The following is a 27,943-nucleotide window of genomic DNA, read 5'->3' as shown; positions in this document are numbered from 1 at the left end:
GAAAATTAAAAACTTGAATATGATTGGGTTAACTGATACCCTGCTGTGGGGAATGAAGTCTTTCCAAGGATCCCCCATAGAGCTACTCTTTTTCATTGTCTCAGGGATAAGGTTTGCCTGTGCACTGGTCCCCTCTATCCTGATCAGCTCAGGAGGCCATGGGGATAAAAAAAAACAACCCTGCAAATTCCCAACCATCTCCACAGTATTGCTCTCCAGGGCAGTTGAGAGCTGACCCCTCTGGTCAGCCAAAGCATGTTCACAGGCACCTCCAGCCCTTCTTGCTTCAAAGAAGATTTAAAGGTGCCATGTCATGTCAAGTGTCAGATCTCTAAGACAGTGAGAGGAAAAAGGGTGAATGGAGGATCTTCAAATTAAGTTAATTGGTATAAAACAGGACAAGGACTGACTACCATAGCATGTCTGACACTGGAAGCTCAACAAGCCACCTCATAACTGAAACATCTTGCATTTCCTACATTTGTGTCTTTTAAACATGTCACTCTCAGACAACTGGGACACTTTTAGTCATCTCATTATCAAATTACTTCAGTAATTTAAATCATTAGTGCAGTGTTCATGTCATGTCATACTCACTCAGCAAGCACATACTTCAATGTAGAGTAACTAAACATTTTTAGAAGAGTAAGTCTCATAACCTTTGTCATTTGGAGAAATTCCTCACAGGTAAGTGGTTCATCTTCTGGCAGTTCACAAAGCGGCACACTGCTCATTTCTTGTAGAACAGCATCAATACGAAATTCTATCAGATCATTCACTCGATCAAGCAGCAGCTCCAGATCAGCTTTCCAAACAAAAGAAGATCATACCAAAAAACAAAAATAAAAAATCCAAAAGAGGTTCAAAGGAAGGAGATGGTAGTTGTTATAAAGCCCCACCTAACTCCTTTCTCATGCTTTTGTCCTCAACGTGCTGATATATTTGGACTGATCACATTAGATTACATCAATATTTCTTTCATTTTAAGTGTCATGACTGTAGGAATAAGGTTTATGAATTAATTAAATAAAGTTTTTCTAAGAACTACCATTTTAGCACGTGTGCAACAGACAATGTGCAGCAAAATCTGGCCCCAGTTTCATCATATAACACTATCTAGTACTCAAAAACTCAGAATTTTTAAGAAATTTCCACTTATGAGCAGCAACAAGCAACCAAGTTTTTTCCTTTATACATATCAATTCACTGACCATCCATATATCCAAACTAATATTAAACCATTTTGACAAGGTATAACATTTTTTAACTTCAAAGAAGCTTGCAAGCACCATCAGTACATTTTTTTTTCTTCTAGATGTTTCAGTTGAGAGAGCTTAAGTGACTGCTCAAAGCTCAGCATACCTGGATCTGACATGGATTAACAGTGGAGTACAATATTTGACAAACACCCACAATCAGAAGCCCAAGGCATTTATGGATAGGTAACTTCATGTTGCAGGATTCACTTTGTGAGTCATGTTAAGCTCCATTTCCTGTATTTTTTCTTGATATAATTTTAATTATTAGAGATGAAGGAACTTTTGGGTGGGATGTAGGTATCTTTGGCACTAAATGATCTGATGTAAGCCAGATCTGTTGACCTTTGGGACAGGCTACAAAACCCATCTCTTCTCTTACGCTGTTGCAGATGAAGGTGCATGCCATACAATGTTATTTGTATTCTCTTTTCAGTTGGTTATGTTTTAGTTTTGTGAGGCCTGTGGAGTTTATTTTTGCTTGTATCATTATGACAGAATATGCTAAAAATTCAAAAGGCTGGATTGGATTGCAGCTTATGTATTAGTGCATTTACAAGAGTTTTAGAAAAAAATGCTAATTCAGCAAGATAAGAAGTTGTTCAGTGACAACATAAGAGGACTTTTACGTAAAAGGGCAGAGAGGCCCAGACAAGGTAGTGATTGATATGTGGGAGCTGCTGGGGAAGTAGAGGAGAATATCATAATGGTGAAGCTTGATAGAGTTTGCCCCTTTCCCTCTTATTTTCTTCAAGTATTGGCATGCTGCAGGCAAGTACACATGGCAGCAATATTGGTGAATGACCCATACAGCCCCACTGAGATTCCAGGGAAGCCAGTGAGATTGAACTAAATTTAAGGCAGCTCAGAATTTGGCTCCCATGGGGTGAATAAGCATTACAGTACACTATGGGTGAGAATTTTGGTATTTTAATTTATGCAACAGTTTAATCTGTATAATAAAAATGAATGTTGCACTTAACATTGGACTGTATATCTAGACTGAAGCAAACAACTCAGAGTTTAGTGGAAGAATGCTGATTCACTACAAGCATGCTTACCTAGTTTGTCAAAAATATTATTTATGTATTTCTCAATGTTCAAGGACGTCCAGTTTAGTGAAGTTAAACCAGGCTGGATAGCATCATCTACCTTAGCTAAGTGAGGAGCCATTAGTTGATCAATGGGTGTTTGTATTTTTGATTTAATTCTCTTATATTCTGCCAGCATCATCTGAAATAAATGGAGGGTAATAACACTAATTAACAAACACGATGCAAACCTTTCACTATGCTGATATTTGCATCCAGTTACACTAAAAACAAAGTTCCACTCTTCAGGTTTTGATTATTTTCCATTTTATAAAAAAGTATTTTTGAAACAATGAAACACTTGATATTTTTCACATTGGCTTTAACTTTATATTTTTAATGACACTACTAATTCTTAAGAATCCTAAAGTCTTCTACAAAAATACCACAAACACTTGATCACTGAAATGCACTGCCACCAGTGCACAACATAACTGGAGCAAAGGGAAGAGAAGAATTAACTTAAATGAAGCTTTGAAGGGACTTCAGTGTCACGGTCTAATCAGAATTAGAATTTGGCTAGGATAACAAAATTAACATCCTTGCTGAAAAAAAAAATGTTATCTTGAACATATTGATTAGGGCCTCTTATATTTAATATAGTAGACAGCACTTCCAACAATGCCACTTAGTACAATGACTGGATATAAGTCCAGTTCTCAAAGCCTAGTACACCACATAGGGATAAGTTCTAAAAGGCACCATTTAGCTTTGGGTACCCACCTTAACTCTCCTAAAGCCTAATTTCTCAACAGGTGAGTGAGTATCTGCAAACTAACCTAAAGCAATTGTAGTCCCAGGTGGATCCACACCTGTGAAATATTAGATCTCAGATGACTCAAGCTGGACACCCAAAATTTAAGGTTGCTTTTTTCAGTTTTGGTCTCAGGCTGAGATGCTGCAGCCAAGTGTGGATGGGTGTAGCATTCTAATGCAGAGAAACAGTTTACCATGAACATACCAATGGCTATATTGGGTCAGACCAACGGTCCATCTAACCGAGTATCCTGTCTTCCAGCAGTGGTCAGTGCTAGATGTTTCAGAGGGAATCAATAGAACAGAGCAATTTTGACATGTCATTCAGTCCCAGCTTCTGGCAGCCAGACGTTTAGGGACACCCAAAGCACAGGGTTGCATCTCTGACCATCTGGGCTAATAGCCATTGATGAACCTATCCTCCATGAACTTATCTAATTCTTTTTTTAACCCAGTTATACTTTTGCTCTTCACTACATTTCCTGGCAATGAATTCAGGTTGACTGAGCATTGTATGAAGAAGTACTTCCTTCCTTTAAATCTGCCTCCTATTAATTTCCTTGGGTGACCCCTGGTTCTTGTGTTATGCTAAAGGTAAATAACACTTCCACATTTGCTTTCTCCACACTGTTCATGATTTTATAGACTTGTATCATATCTTCCCATATCATCAGTCATCTCTTTGCTAAACTGACAGGTCCCAGTCTTTTTAATCTCTCCTCATATGGAAGCTGTTCCATATCCCTAATCATTTTGTTGCCCTTCTCTGTACTTTTTTCAATTCTAATACATCTTTTTTGAGATGGTGGGACAGGGTGTGCATACCCCACACTAGCAAGAAAGGGTTAATCCCACCCTCAGACCTTGCTAGGCATGCTCCAACTGCTGTGCTAGTATAAAGGAGAACAGCTCAGCTCAGTTTGGGATGACTGCCAAAAAGGAAAGACATTTGGTGGAGGCTCCAGCCCAGGAGTCGCTACAGCCCCTGCCTGCGGGAGTCGGAGATCCGAGAACCAGACTGGAGACCTGTTGCCTACAGCTAACCAGCTGCAGTCAGAGTCCTAGGGAGTTACCTGCACCAAATAGCCCAGAGACCCCAACATCAAACAGACCATGACTTCAGGAAACAGGGTAAGAAGTGTCCCCGGGAGGGGGAGTGAGTTGTAACCCCCTTAAAGCAGAAACAGTGAGTTGCAGTAGAATCCTTGCTGACTGGGTGGTGGACACACTTGCCACTGGCAGGGCCCTGGACTGGGACCCATGGAGCAGGGAGGGCCCAGGTCCCCCTACCCCAGCGGTCACCGCCCTGGGTGATGGCCCCTGACCCTGGCCACTAGGCCATGCAGCCAGGCCCTCAAGGGCTGCCACTTTGTCTCAGGCCAGTAGGCCATGCAGCCCTGAACCCAAGCACAGCCACTTTTACTCTGGGCATTGAGCCAAAGTATCTTGAATCCCAAGACAGTCTGGTAGACCATAACTGCAGTGCCATCGCACCCACGATCCACCCCAACAGGGGACAGGATGTGTATACACTGCAACAGATGGGGTGACCAGAACAGGAAGCAGTATTCTTGGTGTGGGTGTATCATGGATTTAGATCGTGACATTATATTTTCTCTCTTATCTATCCCCTGCCTAATGGTTCCTAACATTGTTACCTTTTTTGACTGCCACTGCACACTGAGCAGATGTCTTCAGAGAACTATCCACAACAACTCCAAGATCTCTTAATTGAGTGGTAACAGCTCATTTAGAACCCATCATTTTGTATGTATAGTAGAGATTATGTTTTCCAATGTTCATTACTTTGCACTTATTAACACTGAATTTCATCTGCTATTTTGTTGCCAGTCACAAAGTTTTGTGAGATCCCTTTGTAACTCTTCGCTGTCAGCTTTGGATTTAACTATCTTGAAAAGTTTTGTATCATTTGCAAATTTTGCCACCTCACTGTTCATTCCCTTTTCCAGATCATTTATGAACATGTTGAACAGCACAGGTCCCAGTGCAGATCCTGGAAGGCCGCATTATTTACCTTTCTTCATTGTGAAAACTGATCATTAATCCTACCTTTGTTTCCCATCTTTTGTCCAGTTACTGATCCCTGAGAGGACCCTCCCTCTTATCCCATGATTCCTTACTTTGCTTAAGAGTCTTTGATGAGGCACCTTGTCAAAGGCTTTCTGAAAGTCCAAGTATGCTATATGCAGTGCATCACCCTTGTGAACATGCTTGTTGACACTCTCAAGGAATTCTAATAGATAGGTGAGGCATGATTTCCCTTTACAAAAGCCATGTTGACTCTTCCCCAACATGGTCTTCATCATCTATGTATCTGATAATTCTGTCCTTTACTATAGTTTCAATCAACATGCCTGGCACTGAAGTTACGCTTAACAGGCTGTAATTGCCAGGATTATCTCTGGAGCCTTTTTGAAAAATCAGCTTTTGCTGTATTAAGTAGTTTGGACATTAAATGATAAAAAAAAGTTGGTAAATTGTAAGAAGTAGGTTTAGTTTTGGTGGGTCGGGGGGTCAAGTCTACATATGGATCTGATATTGATGCTAAAGTCTTTTTTCTGCAATACCTTTTCATGGGACCTAAATGATAATACAAGTAAATTAGAAGTCAGAATTTTCAATATTTTGAGACCCTAAGCCAATACTTCTAATTTTTTAAAGAAAGGCCATCTTTTAACAGCCCAGTCAAAAGACATCCTATGAAGACATTCTGACAACTAGTGATGCAGTTTTAAGTTTAAAAGGAGCTAGCAGAATATGTTTTTAACAAATCTATGAATATACCTGGAAACTTGATATAAAGATATCCAGAGGCTACAAACATTTAGTTTGAAATATACTTGCTTCACTACTGTGTGATCTTACCACACACAACAGCATGACAGGATGCCACTGCCTGCCATTGAAATGTATATATGAAGGAGGACAAAGATAGAAATTGTATTCTATAAATACCCTGGTTTGTAATAAATCCAAAGCACTTGTTTAAATTGATAAGTGACCTAATCCGTTTGAATTTCTTCAAATCCAAAAGTTTTTAATAGGAACCAATCTATAGGCCTCTTCCTGTATTCTCCACAGGTTTTACTCACCAAGAGGTCCTTCTCAGCTGTGAAAACATGACCCTCCTCAAGCTCTATTTGCAAGAAAGCGAATCCTGCATTACCCAGAACACTGACTTCTCCTGTTTCCCCTCATGGCGAATCAAGAATGGTCAGAAACAGGCCTCCTTTCCTCTATTTTATTATACAGGAGTCTCAGTAGACTCGCAGGGCTCTTTCTTGAAGTGGACCAGAGTGCCTCCACATCATTCTTTGAAATCAGCATAGTAAGCCAGTGAAGCATCCACAGGACTTGCTTCCTGAAGATTTCCTCTCCTGAAACCGAGTCTAGTAACAGTGGCTAAAAGTCAGCTTTGACCCTCTCTGCTCTGAACCAGACCAATGGTCTCTATAAGAATGATGGAGATAAAAACAGGCTAGGCACAAGCTTTTTTCTGAGATCCCTTCCTCACACCCTAGTGACAACTGGCTCTCACAACCCAACCATAAAGTTTCAGAACATTTTTTGAAATTTTTCATAGTATGAAACATTTGACAGCTTCCAAGTACTGAAAAAGCAATCAGTACAGTGCCCATATGAGAAAGTAATTATCCCCTTACACATATGAAGAAAAGGAGCAACAATAGGGGGGTGAGCTGAAGTAGATGATTTCAAAAAGCTTATATTATATATTCGTATTGCAGTAGCATGCAAAGACTCCAGTTAGAATTTGAGCCCTATTGGTCTAGGTGCTATACAAAAAGGGTCACCACCCCACTGACAGACCTAACCAAAAAGAAACAGCCAAATGTAGTTCAGTGGACTGATGAGTGTCAGAAGGCCTTTAACCAGCTTAAAGCAACACTCATGTCTGACCCTGTGCTAAGGGCCCCAGACTTTGACAAACTGTTCCTAGTAACCACAGATAGTCCAAGCGTGGTGTGGGAGCAGTTTTAATGCAGGAAGGACAGAATCAAGAATTCCATCCTGTCGTCTTTCTCAGCAAGAAGCTGTCTGAGAGGGAAAGCCACTGGTCAGTCGTGAAAAGGAATGTTACACCATTGTCTACGCTCTGGAAAAGCTACGCCCATATGTTTGGGGATGGTGTTTCAACCTGCAAACCGACCATGCTGCACTAAAGTGGTTTCATTCTGCCAAGGGAAATAACAAAAAACTTCTTCGGTGTAGTTTAGCTCTCCAAGATTTTAATTTTGAAATACAACACATTTCAGGAGCTTCTAACAAAGTGGTTGATGCACTCTCCCGTGAAAGTTTCCAAGAATCAACTGGTTAAAATCGTCCTTGAGATGTGGGAAATACTGTTAGTTTTTATACAGTCCATAGTATATCTAAAGGTACATGTGTCTAATTAACTCTGTTTTCTCCTAGAGCTCCAGGAAGAAATCACAGTCAGTGTGGAACCGGCTGTCCAACACTATCTGTGATTTGGGGGGCATGTCAAATATAAAGGGAAGGGTAACCACCTTTCTGTATACAGTGCTATAAAATCCCTCCTGGACAGAGGCAAAATCTTCTTACCTGTAAAGGGTTAAGAAGCTCAAGTAACCTGGCTCGCACCTGACCAAAATGACCAACAAGGGGACAAGATATTTTCAAATCTGGGGGGGGAGGGTGGAAGGGTTTGTCTGTCTGTGTGATGCCTCTGCCGGGGACAGATCAAGAAAGCAGTTAGTAAGTTAGTACTAGAGTTAGTAAGTAATCTAGCTAGAAAATGCGTTAGATTTTCTTTTGGTTTTGGCTTGTGAAATTTGCTGTGCTGGAGGGAATGTGTATTCCTGTTTTTTCTGTCTTTTTGTAACTTAAGGTTTTGCCTAGAGGGATCTCCTTGTTTTGAATCTGACTGCCTGTGAGATTATCTTCCACTCTAATCGTGCAGAGTTGTTCTTTTATCTTTGTTTTGTTCTTCTAATAAAGTTCTGTTTTTGTAAGAATCTGATTGGGTTCTTAGGGTCCTAAAAACCCAAGGCTGGTCTGTGCTCATCTTGTTTATTCTCAAGCTTCCCCAAGAAAGGGGGTGTAAGCCTTGAGGGGATATTTTGGGGGAAGACATCTCCAAGTAGTCTCTTCCCTAATTCTTTGTTAAATCACTTGGTGGTGGCAGCGTACCCTCCAAGGGCAAAAAGTTTGTGCCTTGGGGAAGTTTTACCCTAAGCTGGAAGAAATAAGCTTAGGGGGTCTTTCATGCGGGTCCCCAGATCTGTACCCTAGAGTTCAGAGTGGGGAGGGAACCCTGACAACCCTTCAATAAAAAACTCATGGCACTGAGACTTGGAGCTCAGACTTGGACTAAAAATAGCAGTGTAGATGCTGGGGCTTGGGCTGGAGCCTGGGATCGGAGATCCTTCCCCCTCGCAGCCCTGTGAGCCAGGCCCGCTGCAGCATGGCATGAGTCTTTTATTGCACTGTAAACATACCCAGAGAAAAAGAGAATCCCTGACCCAAGGGCTTGCAATAAAATCATGAGATTTTCCCAGCAGCCATCTTCCATCCTTGGTCACATTCTTTTGAGACTAATGATTGCTGCTGGCTTGTATCACTGCTGATGGCAGCTAACTTCCCAAAAGGAAATTAAGAGACAAGAGGAGAAACCAAGGCTCCATCTTCTCTCTGCATCTTCTAGCACAGCAGGCCCAAAAAGGACACTAGGTATAATGCTGGTGCAGCAGCTGCACTGCCCAGTTACTGGAGTCTCTGTGCTTATCCAAGGCACAATACTTTTAGAGTCGGCATGCCTCATTGCTGTCCCCTACCCAAATTGTGCTCAAAGCTGAACCACAGTTATGTTTGAGAAATGTCAACTGCTTTGCCTGAATTCATACTGCAAGTCAGAAATAAGGTTATATTACTGAGGAATTGCTTCAACCCCTCCAAACTTCTAGACCTCAGTGCCTTCCTTCCACACTGCCATGCCTCCTAGAGGTGATATTTAAGAACAAAGTCATAGTAGCATCTAAAAAATTGCATGAAAAAGATGGAGGTGAAATGTCAAGTCCTTTTCCCACCTTAATCACTTCCTGGTGCATAATAGTCTGAATTTGTTCATTTTCAATCTTATAAAAATACTATCTTATTTACTTTCATGAAATTATTGGAGCTTTCAATAGCTCTATGCAGATCTAAATGAATAAAATAAACCTACCTGCAGTTGATTAAAATTCTTCTTGTATGAGTCTTGCTTTTGCTGTAGAGCAATCGCGAAGGGTGGGATTTCAAGGTGCATGTGAGCCATGCACTCTGTTTCCCGAATTAAAGTCAATATCTGAGGGTCAAAATTCACAAATAATTCTCCTGTCTCTGGAGCCTTCACCAACAGGGATGCCTGAAGCCCTGATTTCGTTACTTCAATCTGCAGGAAACAAGAAACAAACAGTCTTGCCAAATAATCACAACCAAGTCAATACTATGCTCTGAATTTGGATACAAATATACACCTACAGCCTGAATTACAAAAGTGCTAGTTTCAGAGTAGCAGCCGTGTTAGTCTGTATTCGCAAAAAGAAAAGGAGTACCCGTGGCACCTTAGAGACTAACAAATTTATTAGAGCATTAGCTTTCGTGAGCTACAGCTCCGATGAAGTGAGCTGTAGCTCACGAAAGCTAATGCTCTAATAAATTTGTTAGTCTCTAAGGTGCCACGGGTACTCCTTTTCTTTTTGCAAAAGTGCTAGTGGAAACTTAAACTAATACTCCAATCTGATACAGTCTGAATCTAAGCTTAATATCACCTCCATTTAGATTAGAATGAAAAACTGCCTTCCCGCCAAGCTAAGTAATTACCTATATTTTCTTCCGAATTTTGGTCCTGTTGTAATAATTGGGCCTATAAGTTTACCCTAATTGTGAGCTCAACTGTAAAAAGTGGGTAATGATGCATGAATTATAACAATAGCCTATTATATGAAATTGTTTCAAAAAAGGTAAAGAAACCCCAAAAGCTAAATTAATTTAAACAAGAAGGGCTTCACTAATACCACTCAATGACTGTTAAAATCATGCCTGATGAACAAAAAAAGTTAAGGACCAAAAATGTATAAACAAAAACTGGTGTGTCAGAAATTAGGACTAATTACTAACAAAATAGCAAGGAAATGGACTATTCTACATCTCTCTCCTTTTTATGGTCATTTAACAACAACAAAAAAGCATTTGGGGGAAAAATTGGCTTCTGGAACTAGCTTCACCATCATGACTGCCACCCCCCACTGTCTCTGGGACCCCAGCCTTCATCAGCCTGATATGAAGAAGTGTCCTGACCAACCTGGGGAAAAAAAATAGGGGAGGGTGAGCCCAGATGACATTGCCACCTCTACTAGCTCCAGCTGAATCCTGACCACCATCTGGGTTGTAAGACTTATCTCTCCCGTCCTTTCCTACCTTATTACTTTTCTTTTCTACCTTTCTCCATTGCTTTCTGTTTAATAAGAGTCTGGCTTAGCTGGCCAACGCTATATATTTTGCAACACTGCTGTGAGCCTGTACACCTAACAACAGTGCCCTAAACAGCCTGCTAACAAAACAGTATGCTGTGCCTGTGTTTTCTCAGTAAGTTTACAAGTACTAGTCAACAAGAAAAAGACAGAAGCTGCATTTTCTAGCTTTGCTATTCTTTTCTCTTCCCTTTTGTGTGTGTTTGTTTTTTTAGGAAATAGAATCCAACTTTAGCGCTGCAATAACAGCTCCTGCACATCTCAACTAACTTCTCTTTTCCCCAAAAAGGACAGCTATTACCAGCTTTAATACCATCTAAAAAACTGTCAGACAAGGGGGTTTTCCTTCTAAAAATTCTCCAGCAAAAAAATGGAAACAAAAAGTGCTGTTAAAATAAAAGCCTTACTTAATACTTTAATAAGCCCTTCTCCCATCCCCACCAGAGCTTCTTTTCTGTATCTTTAATAAGAGGTTAAAAAGCTTTTAATGGCGTGTTTGCCACGATACTAAACAGGCTACGGTGTCTGTATACCAAACTCAAAACCTTGTTTAAAATTGTTTAACATTCAACTGTAACTGGGTTATGTTAACACCTTTAGCTCTTTGGGAACCTTTATTCCACCTAAATTAATCAGGCAGGCCACGAACATGAAAATTAATGGAGCAACACAGACTGGAGCTATGAAGGAAGTAGTGTCACAAATAGAATGGAGAGCCTCCATGACCACAAAAATGTAGGGCTAAAAAGGACTCAGAGATCACATAGTCCAGCCCCCTGCACGGATGCAAGATCAAGTCTGGGATGGCCTAGAAATACAGGTGTTTGTCTAAACTCTTCTTAAAAAGCTCCAGTGATGGAGATTCCACAACCTCTCTCGAAGGCTATTCCAGTGCTTAACTACCCTTATTGTGAATTTCAGATCAATTTTCCAGTTTGTCAAGGTCCTTTGGAAGTTTAATCCTGTCCTGCAGAGTGATTGCAACATCTCCCAGCTTGCTGTCATCCACAGATTTTATAAACATACTCTTCATGCCATTATCCAAGTCACTAATGAAATGATTGAATAGTACTGGACTCTGGACAGACCCTTGCAGGACCCCACTAGATGCCTCCTCCCAGGGTGGCAGCAAACCACTCAATTTTTTTTTTGAGTACTTTTTCAAAAAGTTGCAAACCCACATTATAATAATTTCATCTAGGCCACATTTCCCTAGTGTCCTTGTAGGGGGGTGGTTACCGTTACCTACTCCTGCTCCTGCCCTGTAGGGCTTAAAAGCCAAGCCTGGGAGAGAGCCAGGCCTGGGAGAGAGCCATGTTAAACAATTTTAAACAAGGTTTTGAGTTTGGCTGAGGGCAAGAAAAGCTAGGCTGATTGGGGAAATGGCTGCAGCTGGGCCATGCCCCAATCAAGCTGCAGCTCTGCCTATAAGGTGGCTGCTAGGCTGAAGCTTAGCCAGTCTCTCTCTCTGCGTTCAGAGAGGGAAGGAACTGGCTGCAGGGACCTGAGGGAATACCTAGATTGGGGCAGGGCTGAGGGGGAAAGGCCAAGGGAGCTCCAGCCTGGAAACCCCCAGCTGGGAGGCCTAGATTAGGGCCTATTAGGTATTGAGGTTGCAAGGGGGCAGCCCATGGGTAGACAGGTCCAAACCCCTTCGCCTGTGATGAGTGGCTGATACACTGCAGTCTGCCCAGGGAGTGGGGCTAAGCGATGATTAGTTGTAGCCAAGACTGAGGCGAGGTGGAGGTAGTGGGTGGGGGTTCCCTGGGGAGGGGAGACCCTCAGGGATTGTTGGGGTTTACTGCCAGGGGGCAGCATCCCAGTGGGAGGAGGCACCGGGTCCTGGGAGGGACTGGGGCTGGCGATAAGGCAGATCACCAGACGGCAGAGGGCACTCCAGAAGCTGACTAGCTAATTCCCAGGGACAACCAGCAGGAGGTGCCGCCGAGTGAGTCCGGCTCTATTACAGTCCCATATAACTGTGTCAAATCCTTACTGAAATCAAGCTATATCACATCTTCTGCTTGCCCCATCCACTAGTAACTGTGTCAAAAAACAGGTTTCAGAGTAGCAGCCGTGTTAGTCTGTATTCGCAAAAAAGAAAAGGAGGACTTGTGGCACCTTAGAGACTAACAATTTTATTTGAGCATAAGCTTTCGTGAGCTACTGCAGCTACAGTAGCTCACGAAAGCTTATGCTCAAATAAATTTGTTAGTTGCTAAGGTGCCACAAGTACTCCTTTTCTTTTTTGTGTCAAAAAAAGAAATTAAGTTGGTTTGGCATGATTTGTTCTTGACAAATCCATGCTGGCTATTACTTATAACGCTATTACTTATAACACTATTATCCTCTAGGTCAGGGGTCCGGAGCCGCATGCAGCTCTTTGGCTGCCCCCTTTGCAGGCAGCCATTTTCTGAAGGGGTGCAAGGTGCAGGTTCTGGCCGGGAGGCGCTTACCACAGGTGGCTCCCGGCCAGTGATGCAGCAGGGCGCTGGCCTCACACCACTCCCAGAAGCGGCCAGCTGCTGGTACTTCTCTATGAGCCCCTGGGGGGAGGGTGGCAGCAGGTCTCAGTGCATTGGCCACACCCACAAGTAGCGCCCCCACAGCTCCCATTGGCTGGTTTATGGACAATGGGAGCTTTAAGGATGGTGCTGGGGTGGAGGCAGCGCACGGAGCCGCCTCTTCTCTTTCCCCGCTCCCCCTGCCACCAGTGGCTCACAGAGACATACCAACAGCGAGCCGTTCCCTGGAACGGCATGGGGCCAGAGCCCTGCTTTGCCGCCTGCTGGGAGCCACCTGTGGTAAGAGCCTCCCGGCCAGAGCATGTACCTTGCACCCCTTCCTGCACCCAAACTCCCTCCCCAACTCCACACCTCCTCCTGCACCCCAATCCCCTGCCCCAGCACGGAGCCCTCTCCTGTTTATATTCAAATTCAAATGGCAGAAGTCACATTAAAAGTATTGGTGAATAGTAATAACTTTAATATGTTCAATTATTATTAGTTGATAAATTCTAACTCTACAAGTAGCTTTGCATGTAATGCATCTCTGGAAATATTTTGGTCAAAACCAAAAAACAAAAAATGACTCTTCTTCTTTGAAAGATTATCGACCCCTGCTCCAGGTGCTTACAAATTTATTATAATTTGAAAAAATGACAAATCTGTATTTTTAGTTATTTGGGGGTAAGTGGAACACAGCTTCTTGCCTTGTATGGGAAATAATCCCAACCTGAACTACCTGATGCTGCTATGTCTCAGCCATAGATATATGTCCATTCCTCATTATTCTCTCTCCCTTGATCATCATTATCAGTTCAAAAGTTGTAGATAATGGCTGCCTAAGCAATACTCTGCCATGTGATTTATTCCATGTCGGGCACAGTATTCTACTTTCCGATCAAAGATGTAGCAGAGCTTTTCACCATATTTCAAGGGCCAAAACACACTTGTAGAGGCTGCTCAAATAGTCACAAATTCAATGCAATGACACATTGAACACAACTGCAATAATTCATGCTCTCAGGAAGCTGTCAAGTCATTTCACATCTTGCAAGTTCATTTATAATAATTCAGCTAATATTACTGTAAATTACTCAAGATGTTATTTTTCCATAACATTCATTGTGCAAATAAGGCAACACAACTTTCCCACAAAGAAATTCTGGAGTCCCCACATTTCTGTTAAGAGATTCATTATGCCTTCCACCATAGCTCGGGTGGTGCAATCCTCTTGAATTTTTTAGATGTTTTTCACTCAATTTTTTAAAACACATCTCTATGAAGTATCCCTTATGCCTCTTCCCCTCCTGTGCTAACATAAGCACACAAGCCCAGTATTGCTGCAAGCTTACTTTTAATGTCCAAACTCCTTCATCACCAATGTATGTTGAACAGAACTCGACTGACACAAGATTACAAGAGATCATAGTGGTAACTATCTTACTGTAGAAAGAGGGAGATGGGCAAGGTAATGCTCTTTTAGCAAAAATTAGAGACAGAAAAGATCTAGTTGGTGACTAACCTCTGGAATGGCCAAAGGGGTCTATGCAAGGAGTTGCTAGGAGGTTTTAGAGTGGTAGCCGTGTTAGTCTGTATCAGCAAAAATAACAAGGAGTCTTGTGGCACCTTAGAGACTAACAAATTTATTTGGGCATAAGCTTTCGTGGGTTAGAACCCACTTCATCAGATGCATGGAGTGAAAATACAGGAGCAGGTATAAATACATGAAAGGATGGAGGTTGCTTTACTAAGTGTGAGGTCAGTCTAATGAGATAAATCAATTAACAGCAGGACGAAGGGAAGAAATATAACTTCTGAAGTGGTAAGAGAGTGGCCCATTAGACAGTTGACAAGAAGGTGTGAGTAACAATAGGGAGAAATTAGTATTGGGGAAATTAAGTTTAGGTTTTGTAATGACCCAACCACTCCCAGTCTCTATTCAGGCCTATTCTGATGGTATCCAGTTTGCAAATTAATTCCAGTTCTGCAGCTTCCCATTGGAGTCTGTTTTTGAAGTTTTTTTTGTTGAAGAATTGCCACTTTTAGGTCCGTTATTGAATGACCAGAGGGATTGAAGTGTTCTCCTACTGGTTTTTGAATGTTATGATTCCTGATGTCAGATTTGTGTCCATTTATTCTTTTGCGTAGAGACTGTCCAGTTTGACCAATGTACATGGCAGAGGGGCATTGGAGGAATGTTTCTGTTATGTTCCCAATAACTACTGCACAGGCCATCTGGAGACCAGGTGCAGAAACCACCTCTAGAGCTCTCATGATAGGATGTAATGGTAAAGACAAGTCCCTCCAGTATCTCTAAAGCTTTGCAACATGTCAGCTGGGCCACATATTTTACCATCAGCTTGAAGCTCAATAAATCATTCAGCAGTCACTGAAGAGCAGTGAATATTTCTAAGTGTCCATCAAATCCCTGTTTCTACAGAGGAAGAGGAGGTTACTCACCCTGTGCAATAACTGACGTTCTTTAAGATGAGTGTCCCTGTGGGTGCTCCACTCCAGGTGTTGGTACATCCCTGTACCTTCGCTCTGAGATTTTTACAGCAGTACTCATACCAGTCATGCACACACAGTGCTTTCCCCCCCTGCCCACCGCTCTGAGTGTACCGTAATAGTATGCATGTGTGACCAGTCTCCTCAGTTCCTTCTCTACAAAGGAGGCTACCCCAACTCCAAAGTAGAGAACTCTGTGGAGAACCAGTATTGGGGGAAAAGCATACATTAAATGTTGAGCCCATGCGATCAGGAATGCATCTCCTACGGAATGTTTGCCCAATCCAGCTCTGGAGCAAAATTCGGGACACTTCTTGTTCTTCGCAGTCGCATAGAGGTCCAGGGTTGGATAGCCCCAAACGCGGAATATATTGCTTATGATCATGTCATTTATCTCCCAATCGTGATCCCAGGGAAAACGTCTGCTTAGTTCATCCGCGGTTGTATTCAGGGCCCCAGGAAGATAGGCAGCTGATATCCGGATGTTGTTCATGAGGCACCAATTCCAGAGCTTCACGGCTTCTGTGCAAAGTGAGTGAGATTGAGTCCTTCCCTGCCTGTTGACATAGAACATGCATGCGATGTTGTCTGTCATTATCCGAACATGTTGGTTCTGAATAAATGGGAGGAAGTGATGGCAGGCATTGCGTCTGGCTCACAGTTCTAGGACGTTTATGTGTAGGGAGGCTTCGTGGAAGACCATAGCCCCTGGACTGTGTGGTGGGACATGTGTGCTCCCCATCTTGTGAGGAATGCATCAGTAGTGATGATGAGTGATGGGGAGTCCTGGAGAAAAGGGACTCCTGAGCAGAGGTTGGAGGGAACTGTCCACCATCGGAGGCAGTCTTTGACTCTGAAGGGTATGGATAGAGGCTTGTTTAAAGCGTGTACGTTCAGTCTGTAAACCATGGCCAACCAAGCTTGGAAGCACCTCATGTAGAGGCATGCATTTTTGACCATGAAAGTACATGAGGCCATGTGGCCTAATAGTTGCAGGCAGTCTCATGCAGTGACCTGGAGACTGTTGCTAAATTTTGTAACCAGGAGTTTTATGGTGTTGAAACAATTGAGCGGGAGACACGCTATTCCCATTCGGGAATCGAGATTCACTCCTATGAACTCCAGTTGTTGGGTAGGACATAAGCTGGATTTGTTTTTGTTTATTTGCAGGCCAAGGGAAAGGAAGCAAGCAACGGTAAGCAGTGTGGATCGAAAAGCTTCATCGAGCATTGAGGCTTTGAGGAGACAAGCGTCGAGTAAGGAAATATTACAACCCTGTTTCCTGAGGTGGGCAGTGACCACCACTAGGAGTTGGGAGAAAACTTGGGGGGGGGGGGCAGTAGATAGGCCAAAGGCCAACGCTCTGTATTGAAAATGTGTCGAACCGAGGCTAAAACGAAGAAAACGTCTGTGGGCTGGATGAATAGTCACATGAAAATAAGCATCCTGTAGGTCGAGGGCTGAAAACCAATTGCCTTGCTCCAGTGCTGGGATTATAGTGGTGAGGGTAACCATTTTGAACTTTTGCTTTTTGATAAATTTGTTTAGCCGCCTGGGGTAGAGGATCGGTCACCATCCCCCGGTTTTCTTTTCTGTTAAGAAGTAATGGGAGTAGAAACCTCTCCCTCTGTGTTGTTTGGGGACAATTTCCACTGCCCCCAATTGAAGGAGATGTTGTACTTCTTGGAGGAGCAGTTGCTCGTGAGAGGGGTCCCTGAAGAGGGACGGGGAGTTGGGTGGGTGGGAAGCGGGGAGAGGAAAGGGATAGAATAGCCAACTGTGATGACCTCTAAAGCCCACTTGTCAGTGGTAATATTGCACCATTGATGGGAGAATGGGCACAGGTGGTGACCAAAAAAAGAGGCAGGCTGTGTGAGCACTGAAGTGGGAATATTGTTTTCTATATACCCTCGACCAAGGCTTCAAATTTGCTTATTGGTCGGAGGGGGTTGAGACACTGCTGAGGAGTTGGGATGGCAGCGTTGGTATCTGGATCTCTGCCATTGCTGTTGCTCGTGAGATCTATGGAATTGTTGGGTGTATGTGGGGTAGCATGGTCGCTAGTAAGGCTGGTATCTATATTGTCGCCTTCTGGTCATAGGGATTTGAATTCCTAGAGACCGAAGAGTTGCCCTGGAGTCCTTTATGGAGTGGAGTACGTCATTTGTGGTGGAGGCGAATAGTTTGTCACCGTCGAAGGGGAGATCCTGATTGGTACTCTGGATCTCACTGGGAAAGGAAGAGGATGAGAGCCATGATCCTCGGCGCATCACAGCTGCTGTGGCAGTGGACCTTGCTGCAGTATTGGCCACATCAAGGGCAATGCAGGAGATTATTTGTCCCTTGGAAACTATGGCTGTAAATTGTTGTTTCTTTTCTTCTGGAATGTGATCAATAAAGTCCATGAATTTATTGTAATTTTTGTGGTCGTACTTTGCTAGAACGCTGTATAATTAGCAATGCGAAACTGCATCGTGGAAGAAGCATATACCTTACATCCAAGCAGATCTAATCACTTACTGTCCTTGTCGGAAGTGGTGGAGCAGGGAAATTGGTGTTTGTTCTTTTGGTTAATTGCTTCTACTACCAGCGAGTTTGGTGCTGGGTGAGTAAAAAGGAATTCTGAGCCCTTGGAAGAGATAAAGTACTTTCAGTCCGCTCTCTTACAGGTAAGCAGGCTTGCAGCTGGGGTTTGCCAAATGGCCTTGGCAGGTTCTAAATGGGCTGCATTGATAGGTAATGCAATTCTAGAAGAATAAGAGGGCTGCAGGATGTCAGTTAGCTCATGCTGCTGTTCAGGAACTTCCTCCAGGTTAATTCGTGACTCATTGGCAACTCTTTTAAATAGGTCTTGAAATTTTGAGAAGTCGTCTGAAGACTTCGGAGGAGGAGAAAGCAATGCTTCATCAGGCGGAACAACTGGTTCTACTGAGTTAGAGGCATGCCGTGCTTCCTCTTGCAGTTGTGACAGGGCTGCCTGGAGTCCGTGGCAGGGTGGTCAGCTGGTGGTACCAATCAGGTCTCACGCCTGGCTGCATTGGTATAATGAGTGTGGTCCTGAGTATAAGGAGCTCATGGAGCCCAATATTGCCACTGTGGTGGGAAGGGCATGGGTGGTGCCATCCAGGGGTTCAAGCCGCATGGGGCAGGACCCTCTGAGTAGGACGAGGCAGCTTCTTTATGACCTCTCTTGACTGGGGTCTGTGGATGGGACATCTGATAAGGTGAAAATCCTCCCTGAAGCCCAGATTCCTCATCAGTGGAGGAAAGCTGTGCGGACCTTGCCTAAGGGTCCGGAGAGAAGTAGGTGTTAAGTAGGGATGACTGCAAGATAGGTGACACCAGCAGGTCCCTTGAGTGTGTGAACTGCGGTGCCACGGTGCCTCTGAGGGGAGGGCTGAGCGAGAGGAATTTGTTGTGAGGAGGGGTTCCTCTGCACCGGTGTCCTGAGCGTTCTGTCACTGCCGGCTAGCTCAAAGGCTGATGGTGCTGGGAGAGTGGGAGGAGCCTGTGGGGGGTCAGACAGGCTAGTATGCATTGGCACTGCTTCCACAGCGGTGCCAAATGGTGCCATGTGAGAGGCAGGCAACTGAAAGCCTGAAGCCTCGGCTCCGGAGGTTAGTGTGACAGCCCCACGTGGGTTTCGCACAGTGCCAGAGGAGCCAGTCGCATCAAAGGTACTCAGCCGGGGGAGCGCAGGGAGGGAAGCAGTAGCTGGAGAAGGCTTGTCCCTGAGAATACCCTTTGTGGGTGACAGAGACTGATGGTTTTTTGAAGTTTTCTTTTGTCTCTTTGAAGCAGGGGGGCTGCGATGTACAGCAGAGTCAGAGCCCGGGTCTGAGGATGATCTGAGAGATTTTTGCAGCAGGAGCAGTTTTAGCCGCAGCTCCCTATCTTTGCATGCCCTGGATTTCAACTTGCTGCAGTGGGCACATTTTTGGGGGATGTGAGACTCCCCCAAACATTTAATACATTTAGAGTGGCCATCTGAAAGAGGGATGGCATCATTACAGTTAGAACAGCGCTTAAAACCTGGAGAGCCAGGCATGTCAGAGGTGGCTGCGCTGACAGGAACAAAAAAAGGTGTTTTGTTTGTTTGTTTGTTTGTTTTGAAGAGAAGGGAAAAGGTAAGCTAAAACTGGTAAGCTAAACTAAGAGGGAAAACAAGTTGAACAAGGGAGAAAAGAAATTCGCTAACAAGTCTGCTGAGCTCCGTCTCAGGCTGGGGATGGTAGAGAAGGAACTGAGGAGACCGGTCGCACCTGCATACTCTTAAGGTACACTCAGAGCAGGGGAGGCAGGCTCTGCGCGTGCGTGACTGGTACGAGTACTGCTGTAAAAATCTCCGAGTGAAGGCGCAGGGACTCACCAACACCCGGAGTGGAGCACCCACAGGAAGATCTCTCAAAAAAGAATCATACCTTGTGAAGTGGGTGTACTGAGAAGGGAGCATGTAGGAAGCTTTGTTCATCGCCAGTGCTCCTACAGCAGCAAAGAAGGAGCTTAGCCTGTTCTCAAGCACCGAGATGGTGGTCTAGTCCATGTCCATCCACCCTCTGTGGTTTCAAACAAGTATGATCTGCCAGCAGTAATGCCGCCAACCCCCTAATGCTGCTATGAACAGTAAGGATAGAATTTGCCTGTAGTGCATAGTATTCTGCCTGAATTATGGACACATTTCATTTTGAGCTAGGCACTTCAACAGGAAAGTTGGCCAGATTCTCTTCAGAAAACAATCTGTTGGACACAGTACAGTGTGAGGGCCTGCAAAAGAGCCAGTTCCTGCAAAGGAACTGTTTACTCAGTTACAGAGCCCTGATTATGGTTTAAGTTCTATACCGGCCCCATCCCATGACACTTCAAAGCAGCATAGGAAGTGCTCTAAAGTTCAGCTGTTGGCCATGACCGCCAAGAGGTCATCTGCCAGTGGAAAATAGCTAAAGCACAATAACGTTCCCTCTCCCACCCAATTTTTACCCCCATGCTGGGTGCTGCAGGAGAAGGTACAGCAGCTAGTTATACCAGTACTCTGCCAATTAGGGGCTTCTTATACTATGGCAATCCACTTATCCCATGTTTAGACAGCATCTAACCCGGTGGGTCCCTAGGCATTAATACGGCAGCAAAAACACTAAAAACAATTCAGTTTTCCCAGTCACAGCAGCAAGTGAAACATTTTACCTGCTGAAGCCATCCCCTGTGATAAATAACCTCAAACTCCAAGAGGACCTTTGCCACTTTGTTGTAGTTGCGGACTATGCGCTTCGCTTCTTCTGTCTGCAGAACAGTGGGATGCTGTTGGAAGAGGTCCATTGGTTCCTGGATCTTGTGGAAGAGTTGGCGTGCCCACAAGATCTTACCAGCTATTGGAGGCAGGTTACGAGCCAAAGGAGGGTCATTTTTCTGCTTAGTGTACAGCTTAGAGACCATCTCAATGTCATGACCATAGTTCTGAAGGATTTTCTGGTATTTTTCATCAATGCCAAGATTGGGGATTTCTAATCTGATAAAAAAAACCAAGGATTATCACTGGAAAAGTTACCACAAGACTTCAGTGATTAGGAGGCTCTTCTAGTTTTGAGTTTGAATGTACAATCATTTTTACACACTTTTGTATGCTCTGTGGGAGGACAAATGCATTCTCAGCCTGATATTCAACACCACCTTCCAAAGTACATTCCTACAACCAGAAGCTAGGCCTGGCTTAGACAGTTTAACAGAAAGTGTTTCTAAATAAGCCTAGAAATATCCCTCTATCACCCATATAAAGGGAATCTCACTAGTGCTAACTTCAAGTGTAAGATCACATGTTTTTCAACAAGTAGTAACACAACCCTGAACCCACCAATGGCATGAAATACAGGAACTCAGTTATACAGAATAGGGCAGAAGAACTGTGACAGTACAGACTGAGCTTCCCCTTCATTCTGCCATTTTAATAATTGAAAGCGGTACTGCTAGCCCATCTTCAGCTATTGATACCACAGCTAACCATGGCAATGAGATATTGAGCATGCTGCATCTTGATATACGATGACGATAAATAGATTTCAATATCCAAAAGAGAACCTTCAGCTCACATGCAGATAGTCAATATAAACAAGCAGTTCCCATGCTATATTTCAATCTTAAAGACAGACAAAAATAAATAGACTTTGGATACTGCATTAGGGATATAGAACAACAACAAACATTGAATGATTTTTTCTTTCCAGTGTCTATAATCAATGTGCTGGGGGGAAAGGGGGAAGAGCTTCAACAATAAGGCATAAATTACCAATGTAGAAGTTAAATATGTTTGACCCTAAAAAGCTTAAATTATTCAAGAACCATTATCCTTACATAAAGTTTACACTGTCATCTAAGGTCAGTAAGATACGATGATCTCACAAATGTGGTGGCCATGCAATTGCCCAGAAATAAATTCTACTTATGCAGATTGTCAGAAGTGTTAAGCTTTTCTTTTAAAGAAATCTGAGTAGATCCTTTCTTTTTATCAGAATTGATGAAGAGACATACTTAAAATGATTACTCAAGTATCAATTTATGTCCAACAAGAACAAAAGCATTTTATAGCCAATTTCTTCATTTTTTCTGTGTCAAAAGAGGTTATATTTGACCTAATGTGCAGAAAACTGGTATGCTACTCTAGGACAAACTAGATATATTTATAAATATCCCTTTACCTTTCGAATTTCTTCAGCATACTAAGAGCTCTTTCAGTGGTTGGAATCCTTTCAAAGGTGATATCCATAAAGGTCTTTAACTGATTCTGGAGAAGGAAAAAAGGTTATGCTGAGGAGAGCTTTATGGAGTACACATATTAAATATACAAAGTACTACCTGTCTGTGTGTTTATCACATACTGTACATGAACACAAACTACTTACCTGATAACAGCTGCAGTTATCCTACTTTAGATGTTGTGTAAAAAAGAAAAAAAAAGCAGAAAAACAATCTACCTCTCCAGTTCTCTCTGTAGCTACAGAAACCACACAAGCTCTTGTCTTCTCAGCTATTCAACCACATTAACAACTATAATCTGAGGGAACGCTTTCCTTCTCCAAGGCAGCTAAATTAAGATCTCAGATGGATATTGGCTTAGTACAGCAACTTTGTTCTCCCATCAGCTTTACATGGCTCCAGTGGTTAGGGAACCTAAAGTGTGTGCAGTTTGTCTGGATTATACAGCCCCTTGAGAGCCTGAATTTGAGGATTAGGGGTAGGAACTTCTCTTTCGGGAGAAATGGGAGAAGAGGTGCTTAAGTTCTGTAAAAGTGAGTATCCTCTACTATTCCCTGCACTGGAATACTATGTGTGTTTTGGCCTTTATGCACCAGTCTGGTTTTACCGGTAGACAGTTAAATGCAATGTGTAGCCCCTACAAACAGTCCCAAAGGCTGTATCAATCTCAGGATGGATAGGAAGTGATAATCCACTAAGGCTCTGTGTGATATTGGAGTGGTATTAGATTTATCATTCATTCTAAATTTGTATTTTTGATCCATGAGCAAAAGCACTCTAAGTGCTCCAGCCATTAAATCAGAGCTTACATATGTAATGCCCACAGACCCCGGTCGTTGAGATTGAACCTGGGACCTCTGGAGCTTAGTGCATGAGCCTCTACCACATGAGCTAAAAGCCTGTTAGCTAAGGTTGTAGAGCAGACTCATTTAACTCTTTTTTAATTGGTCTTGGTGCCACTAGATGGGACAGAACACCACACCCAGGAGGTGTGTGGATTATACATAAATAAGTTGATATTGCCTCAAATGGACACTTTCCCCTTTTAGCATTCAATAAATTAGCAGTACTAAACCTAGCCCCCCACCCCCAATCACAAAGCACTTAATTATGCTACCTACATGAAGGTCACTGGTCTGTTTGCAAAACTCTTCATAGTCCTGGTCAAAATCAGTCTTTCGTTGATCTAAGAAGTTATACTCCTTTTTCTTCATGATGGCAACAATGCTCTAAACAATTTTTGAAAGAAAACAACATATGAGAATACAGTTGCCTTATCAAGCAATCTGTCATGTTCAGTTACTTCCATCTGTTGGGTTTACAAGGTTGTGTTCTGTGGTTTCTACTACAGATATTAAAATCTTCATTTTTCAGATGCATAAACAAAACAATCTGAGTGACAGATAAGGAAAATAATATAAAACAGACCACAGGAGTGACACTTTAAAACACTCCCATCTATTGTAACGGTTTTAATAGAAACTAATAGAAAATGCAAAGCCTAGTGATTTTCTCATTTCAACACATTTGTTACCTATAAATAATTTTTTCTCATACAAGTGTGCAACACTTCCACACAATACACTCTGGTGCAAAATAGTAGTATATCAGACAAAGCGAACAAAAGTTCATATTAAATTTCTAACAAAAACACACCATTAATAGTATTCTCCTTTAATCTATGTATTCTGTGATGAAAAGAGGAATATTCAAAACCACATTCCACTGCATGAACAGCCCTAGCATTTGTTACCTGCCCACTGTTCCAGCATTGCTGCAGTTTGCACAAATGGAAGCACAGATTGGTTGACCCCCCAACACCAGTAGCCGATAATACTGTTAAAAGTTGTGTTTGCTCCTGCTGATCAGCCACAGTTCAGCATGCTAGCTGTTTGTCATGCTCCACTTATCATTTAAGTCCAACCCATATTTTTCAGTGGCATAGATGGATTCACCATTGTGAAGACATTTTAATCTAAACTTACTGATTTTTCCCTTGTTATAATGATTTCTTCCATGAACAAAGTAAATCTAAGATAGCAACTAAAAGACAGACTATTATATTTGTTCATACAGTTATATTCAACTGGTAAATGGACTCCAGAAACCTTTACTTGTCAAGTGTTTCAGCCAACCACAAGACAGTGGATACCTATGACACTGCCACATAGTTCAGTAATTTAAATAAGGCTGCTACTATCAATAGCAGCATGGCCTCATAATGACCTTCAGGCCTTTTTTTTAATTGGCCTTTAATTTTTACCATCAACAGCTTAACATATGTATTATTTCAGAATGAAGCATATATTTTCTCCCCCTGAACAGAGGGCCTGCATAAAGCTCTTAACACAGGACTTCAGTGGTGCAATGGATCTTGAGTGGGTCCACGGAGTTTTACCCTAAGACCATTATCAAGACAATTCTTTACCAGCAACTCGTCTTAAGGCACCGCTGTAGCAGTGAAACATCAGCACCAGACAACCTAAACAAGTGACCTCCCATCACAATGTTCAAACACTATGAATTTCATTTTTATACTGATAGAATCATGACATTGTGCACTTGACTGTGAAAGGAATAGTGAGGAAAGGAAATAAGGAATCCATGTATCTCTGCCCTAACCTCTTGCATTTATCCATGTTTTGCATATTTTGCCTATTTCACCCCAACCTTTCTTGCTTATACTCCCTTTCTTCTTTGCACATTTATCCCTCCCTCTAAACCTTTGATGGAAAATGCTTATTTAACAGCAATTATATTAACTATAAAAGTCTCATGCATTCAAGTAGATTCAACAATACAAATCTTTGATAACGGACTAGTACCCAATAAGGTTAGTACAGCCTATTTTTAAAACTTCTCCATAGTCTGTCATCTGCATTTGTTGCTTTAATTCCAACTCTCCCTAATGATGTGAGAGGTCAAGATTTGCTTGGTGTGTACCTGATATTTTGTTGCCATAACTTCCAATCCTTCAATCTTTGATTCTTGCAGAACTGAGTAGGTTGTAATGGTACTGAAGACATGTATAATTTTAACTAGACGTCGATGAAACATTTCAAATTTTCCAAAGATATACATCTCACTAAAATCAAACTGTCTTTCAGCTGGATTTTGTTCTAGTTTTTCTTTTGTCTTGTGAAAACAATTTTGATACTCCTTGGAAACAACAAAATTGAACAAACATGACAGACATTATAAACATTTCATTTTCATAATCTAGAATAGAATTATCTAGACAGTCACCAGCTCTAATCAGCTGGGGAGGGGGGTAAATTTGATCAAGTAATCACCTGTCTACACTACACCGAGTCTTTAGTGCACTTCTTCTCTGACAAATTAGGTTGAGAAATGGCATCATGGGATTCCATATTCATTATGTTTTCGTATTCGCTGATTCAGTTTGCTTATCACATCCTCAGCTACATCAAAACAACCCTTCAATGACACTATACAAGTGAACTCAAAAGTGGGAATTTAATTAACATGTAGAAAAAGAACCCAATTCACTTTCCCTTAGTTGGGCAGTAGTTAGAGCAAGGTTTATCACTAAAGGCAAATATGACAGACAACAAATCAAATACTGTAGTTCTGCTGAGTAACAGTGTCTTCAGTTTTTCCAAATCATTTCCTACAGTAAAGCACTGCATAAATTAGAGTGCAGCTCTGTTGCAACAAAGACACTTATTCTGGCTTGTGTGGACTGCACCAAACCTTACTATAATCGAGTTAAAAAAATTGTTCTGTCAAGGGTCAGACTGTGAACAATTTAATATTACTGGTACACAGTTTCTCTCGCAGGTAGCCCCATTTGAGTTGCGTACAATTACTCTAATCTGAAGAACTACTGAAGAGCCACGATTTTCACAAGTGCTTAGTGATTCTGGGTGTTGAACTTGTAATACTTTAAACCATTTTCTAAGGTTGGATGCTGAGAACTTCTTGAAAATCCACCCCCTTTACAGTGTTTTAAGTTCAGCACCCAGAATCACTAGTCTCTTTTGAAAATCCTGGCCCAGACAGCTTGCTTGCCCCTGACAATAAGGGATTCATAATCTATCCCTACATTCGTGAATCGGACTTTAATTCCAAACTAGTGCTTCTCAATATGCAAATGAAAAATATTTAATTTAGATATTAAGGTTTGATTTTTTTTTTGTAAAGGGGCTCGAAGAAGTTGGTTGCCAAATTCCAAAAGGCTTTTTTTTAAAATCCCCACCTTAGACTATAGTATGCAAATCTCCAGAGTATGTTCTGGTTAAGTTCAGCAGCTCCTCCAAGTTACTAGGTTGCCATGTATTCACTCTAACAATCCACCCATCTCCTTGCCATGACTACCATATTTCTGGAGGAACTCAGAGGGCAAGAAAAATCCCAAATATTGCAGTTTTAACAATATCTATGTTGAAAATTTTAAGTCCCTTAGTGATTTAGAAGCCCAAATTCCATTTTCAAAAGTCAATTAGCATTTCAAAAGTTTACCCATAATCTCTTCTGGAGCTAATTGGGTGTTGAGGAATGTTTCCTTCCTGCTTTTATTATTCTTTCTAGATATAGTGACCAACATGCACCAGCTTGAGTGCCTAGAGCTAACCTCATATTCAAGCACCCAAATGAAAGCTTATATTTAGGTAAATAGGTATGGAGTTTGTAGTGCAACTTTAGGATTGGAAATTTTATCCATTGAATATTTGCTGACAGATTCTGATTATAATTATTCCAGGTTGAATACTTAAATGAACTTCAATTAAGGAAATGGAGTTACACACCAGATTTTTCCCAGGGAAAGTGAGATCATAGTTTGCCCCAACGTTTTACTAGAGAACTGTCTTTCACTTTTCTGTATGCAATGAATTCTTTAATGTCAGTCCCTGTTAGACAAAGGCAGAGAACACACCACAAATACCAACAGGACTAAGGCATTTGGAAACATCTGTAAGAATCTATGTAAACGTCATTATGGGATTCTCGCTGAAGAAAAAGTACTTAGTATTGAATGACTCTAAAGTAGTTAGTGCATTTGGGGAAAGACTTTAAAACAGGCTCTGTACCCAGGACTTTCAGAATATGATGACAAAGGAAAATACCACCACAGCATGAGGTCACTAGATGCAAGTTCAGGGGTAGAATAGGTGCAAGGAAAGGGATGTAGAGAAGAGGACCCAAGATGTCTTGGCCACTTTTGCATACTTGATTAAGAAGCAGCGAGGCAGTCTTTACGCACCAAGAATGAAGGCAGTCAGTCAGTCCCCAGACTGCATGGGAGAACATGTCCCAACCTGTTCTTCTACACCAGCAGTCAGATAAAGGAGTGGGGTGGGAGAATCCAGCCCTGAGGCCACACATTCTTTGCACTTTCATTTATCACACACTGAGCTTTAAGGTTACCTGTTTAAGTCTAATAGCTGCTTGCAGTTTCTCCATAACTATCTCCTGAGGCTGGTCCCAAATGGTGGCAGTCTTGTTAGTTATGTAAGCTTTACATGCTGTTATCATCTGATTTGTTACCTAAGAATAAAATTAATTTCTAGTCTTATGAATAGGTCAGATTTAACATGCTTTGTTTTCGTTTC

At 42.2% G+C, this 27,943-nt stretch overlaps 1 protein-coding gene across 1 annotated transcript in view; it reads right to left on the bottom strand.

The window, feature by feature from the left end:
* The window catches only part of DNAH5 (dynein axonemal heavy chain 5), a 316,306-nt gene that overhangs the window by 169,777 nt on the left and 118,586 nt on the right, over positions 1–27,943 (bottom strand). Inside the window, exons 10-17 of the mRNA XM_038392521.2 lie at positions 27,759–27,878; positions 25,314–25,529; positions 23,492–23,599; positions 22,313–22,398; positions 20,808–21,129; positions 9,327–9,533; positions 2,318–2,489; positions 660–805 (exon numbers count right to left, since the gene is read on the bottom strand). Coding sequence (XP_038248449.2) covers positions 660–805; positions 2,318–2,489; positions 9,327–9,533; positions 20,808–21,129; positions 22,313–22,398; positions 23,492–23,599; positions 25,314–25,529; positions 27,759–27,878 — 1,377 coding nt within the window. The remainder of the gene's footprint in view (positions 1–659; positions 806–2,317; positions 2,490–9,326; positions 9,534–20,807; positions 21,130–22,312; positions 22,399–23,491; positions 23,600–25,313; positions 25,530–27,758; positions 27,879–27,943) is intronic.

Source organism: Dermochelys coriacea, chromosome 2 (genome assembly GCF_009764565.3).
Source record: "Dermochelys coriacea isolate rDerCor1 chromosome 2, rDerCor1.pri.v4, whole genome shotgun sequence".
Lineage (NCBI taxonomy): Eukaryota > Metazoa > Chordata > Testudines > Dermochelyidae > Dermochelys > Dermochelys coriacea.
The sequence above is the reverse complement of the archived record's forward strand: the minus strand, read 5'-3'. Positions and strand labels throughout refer to the sequence as shown.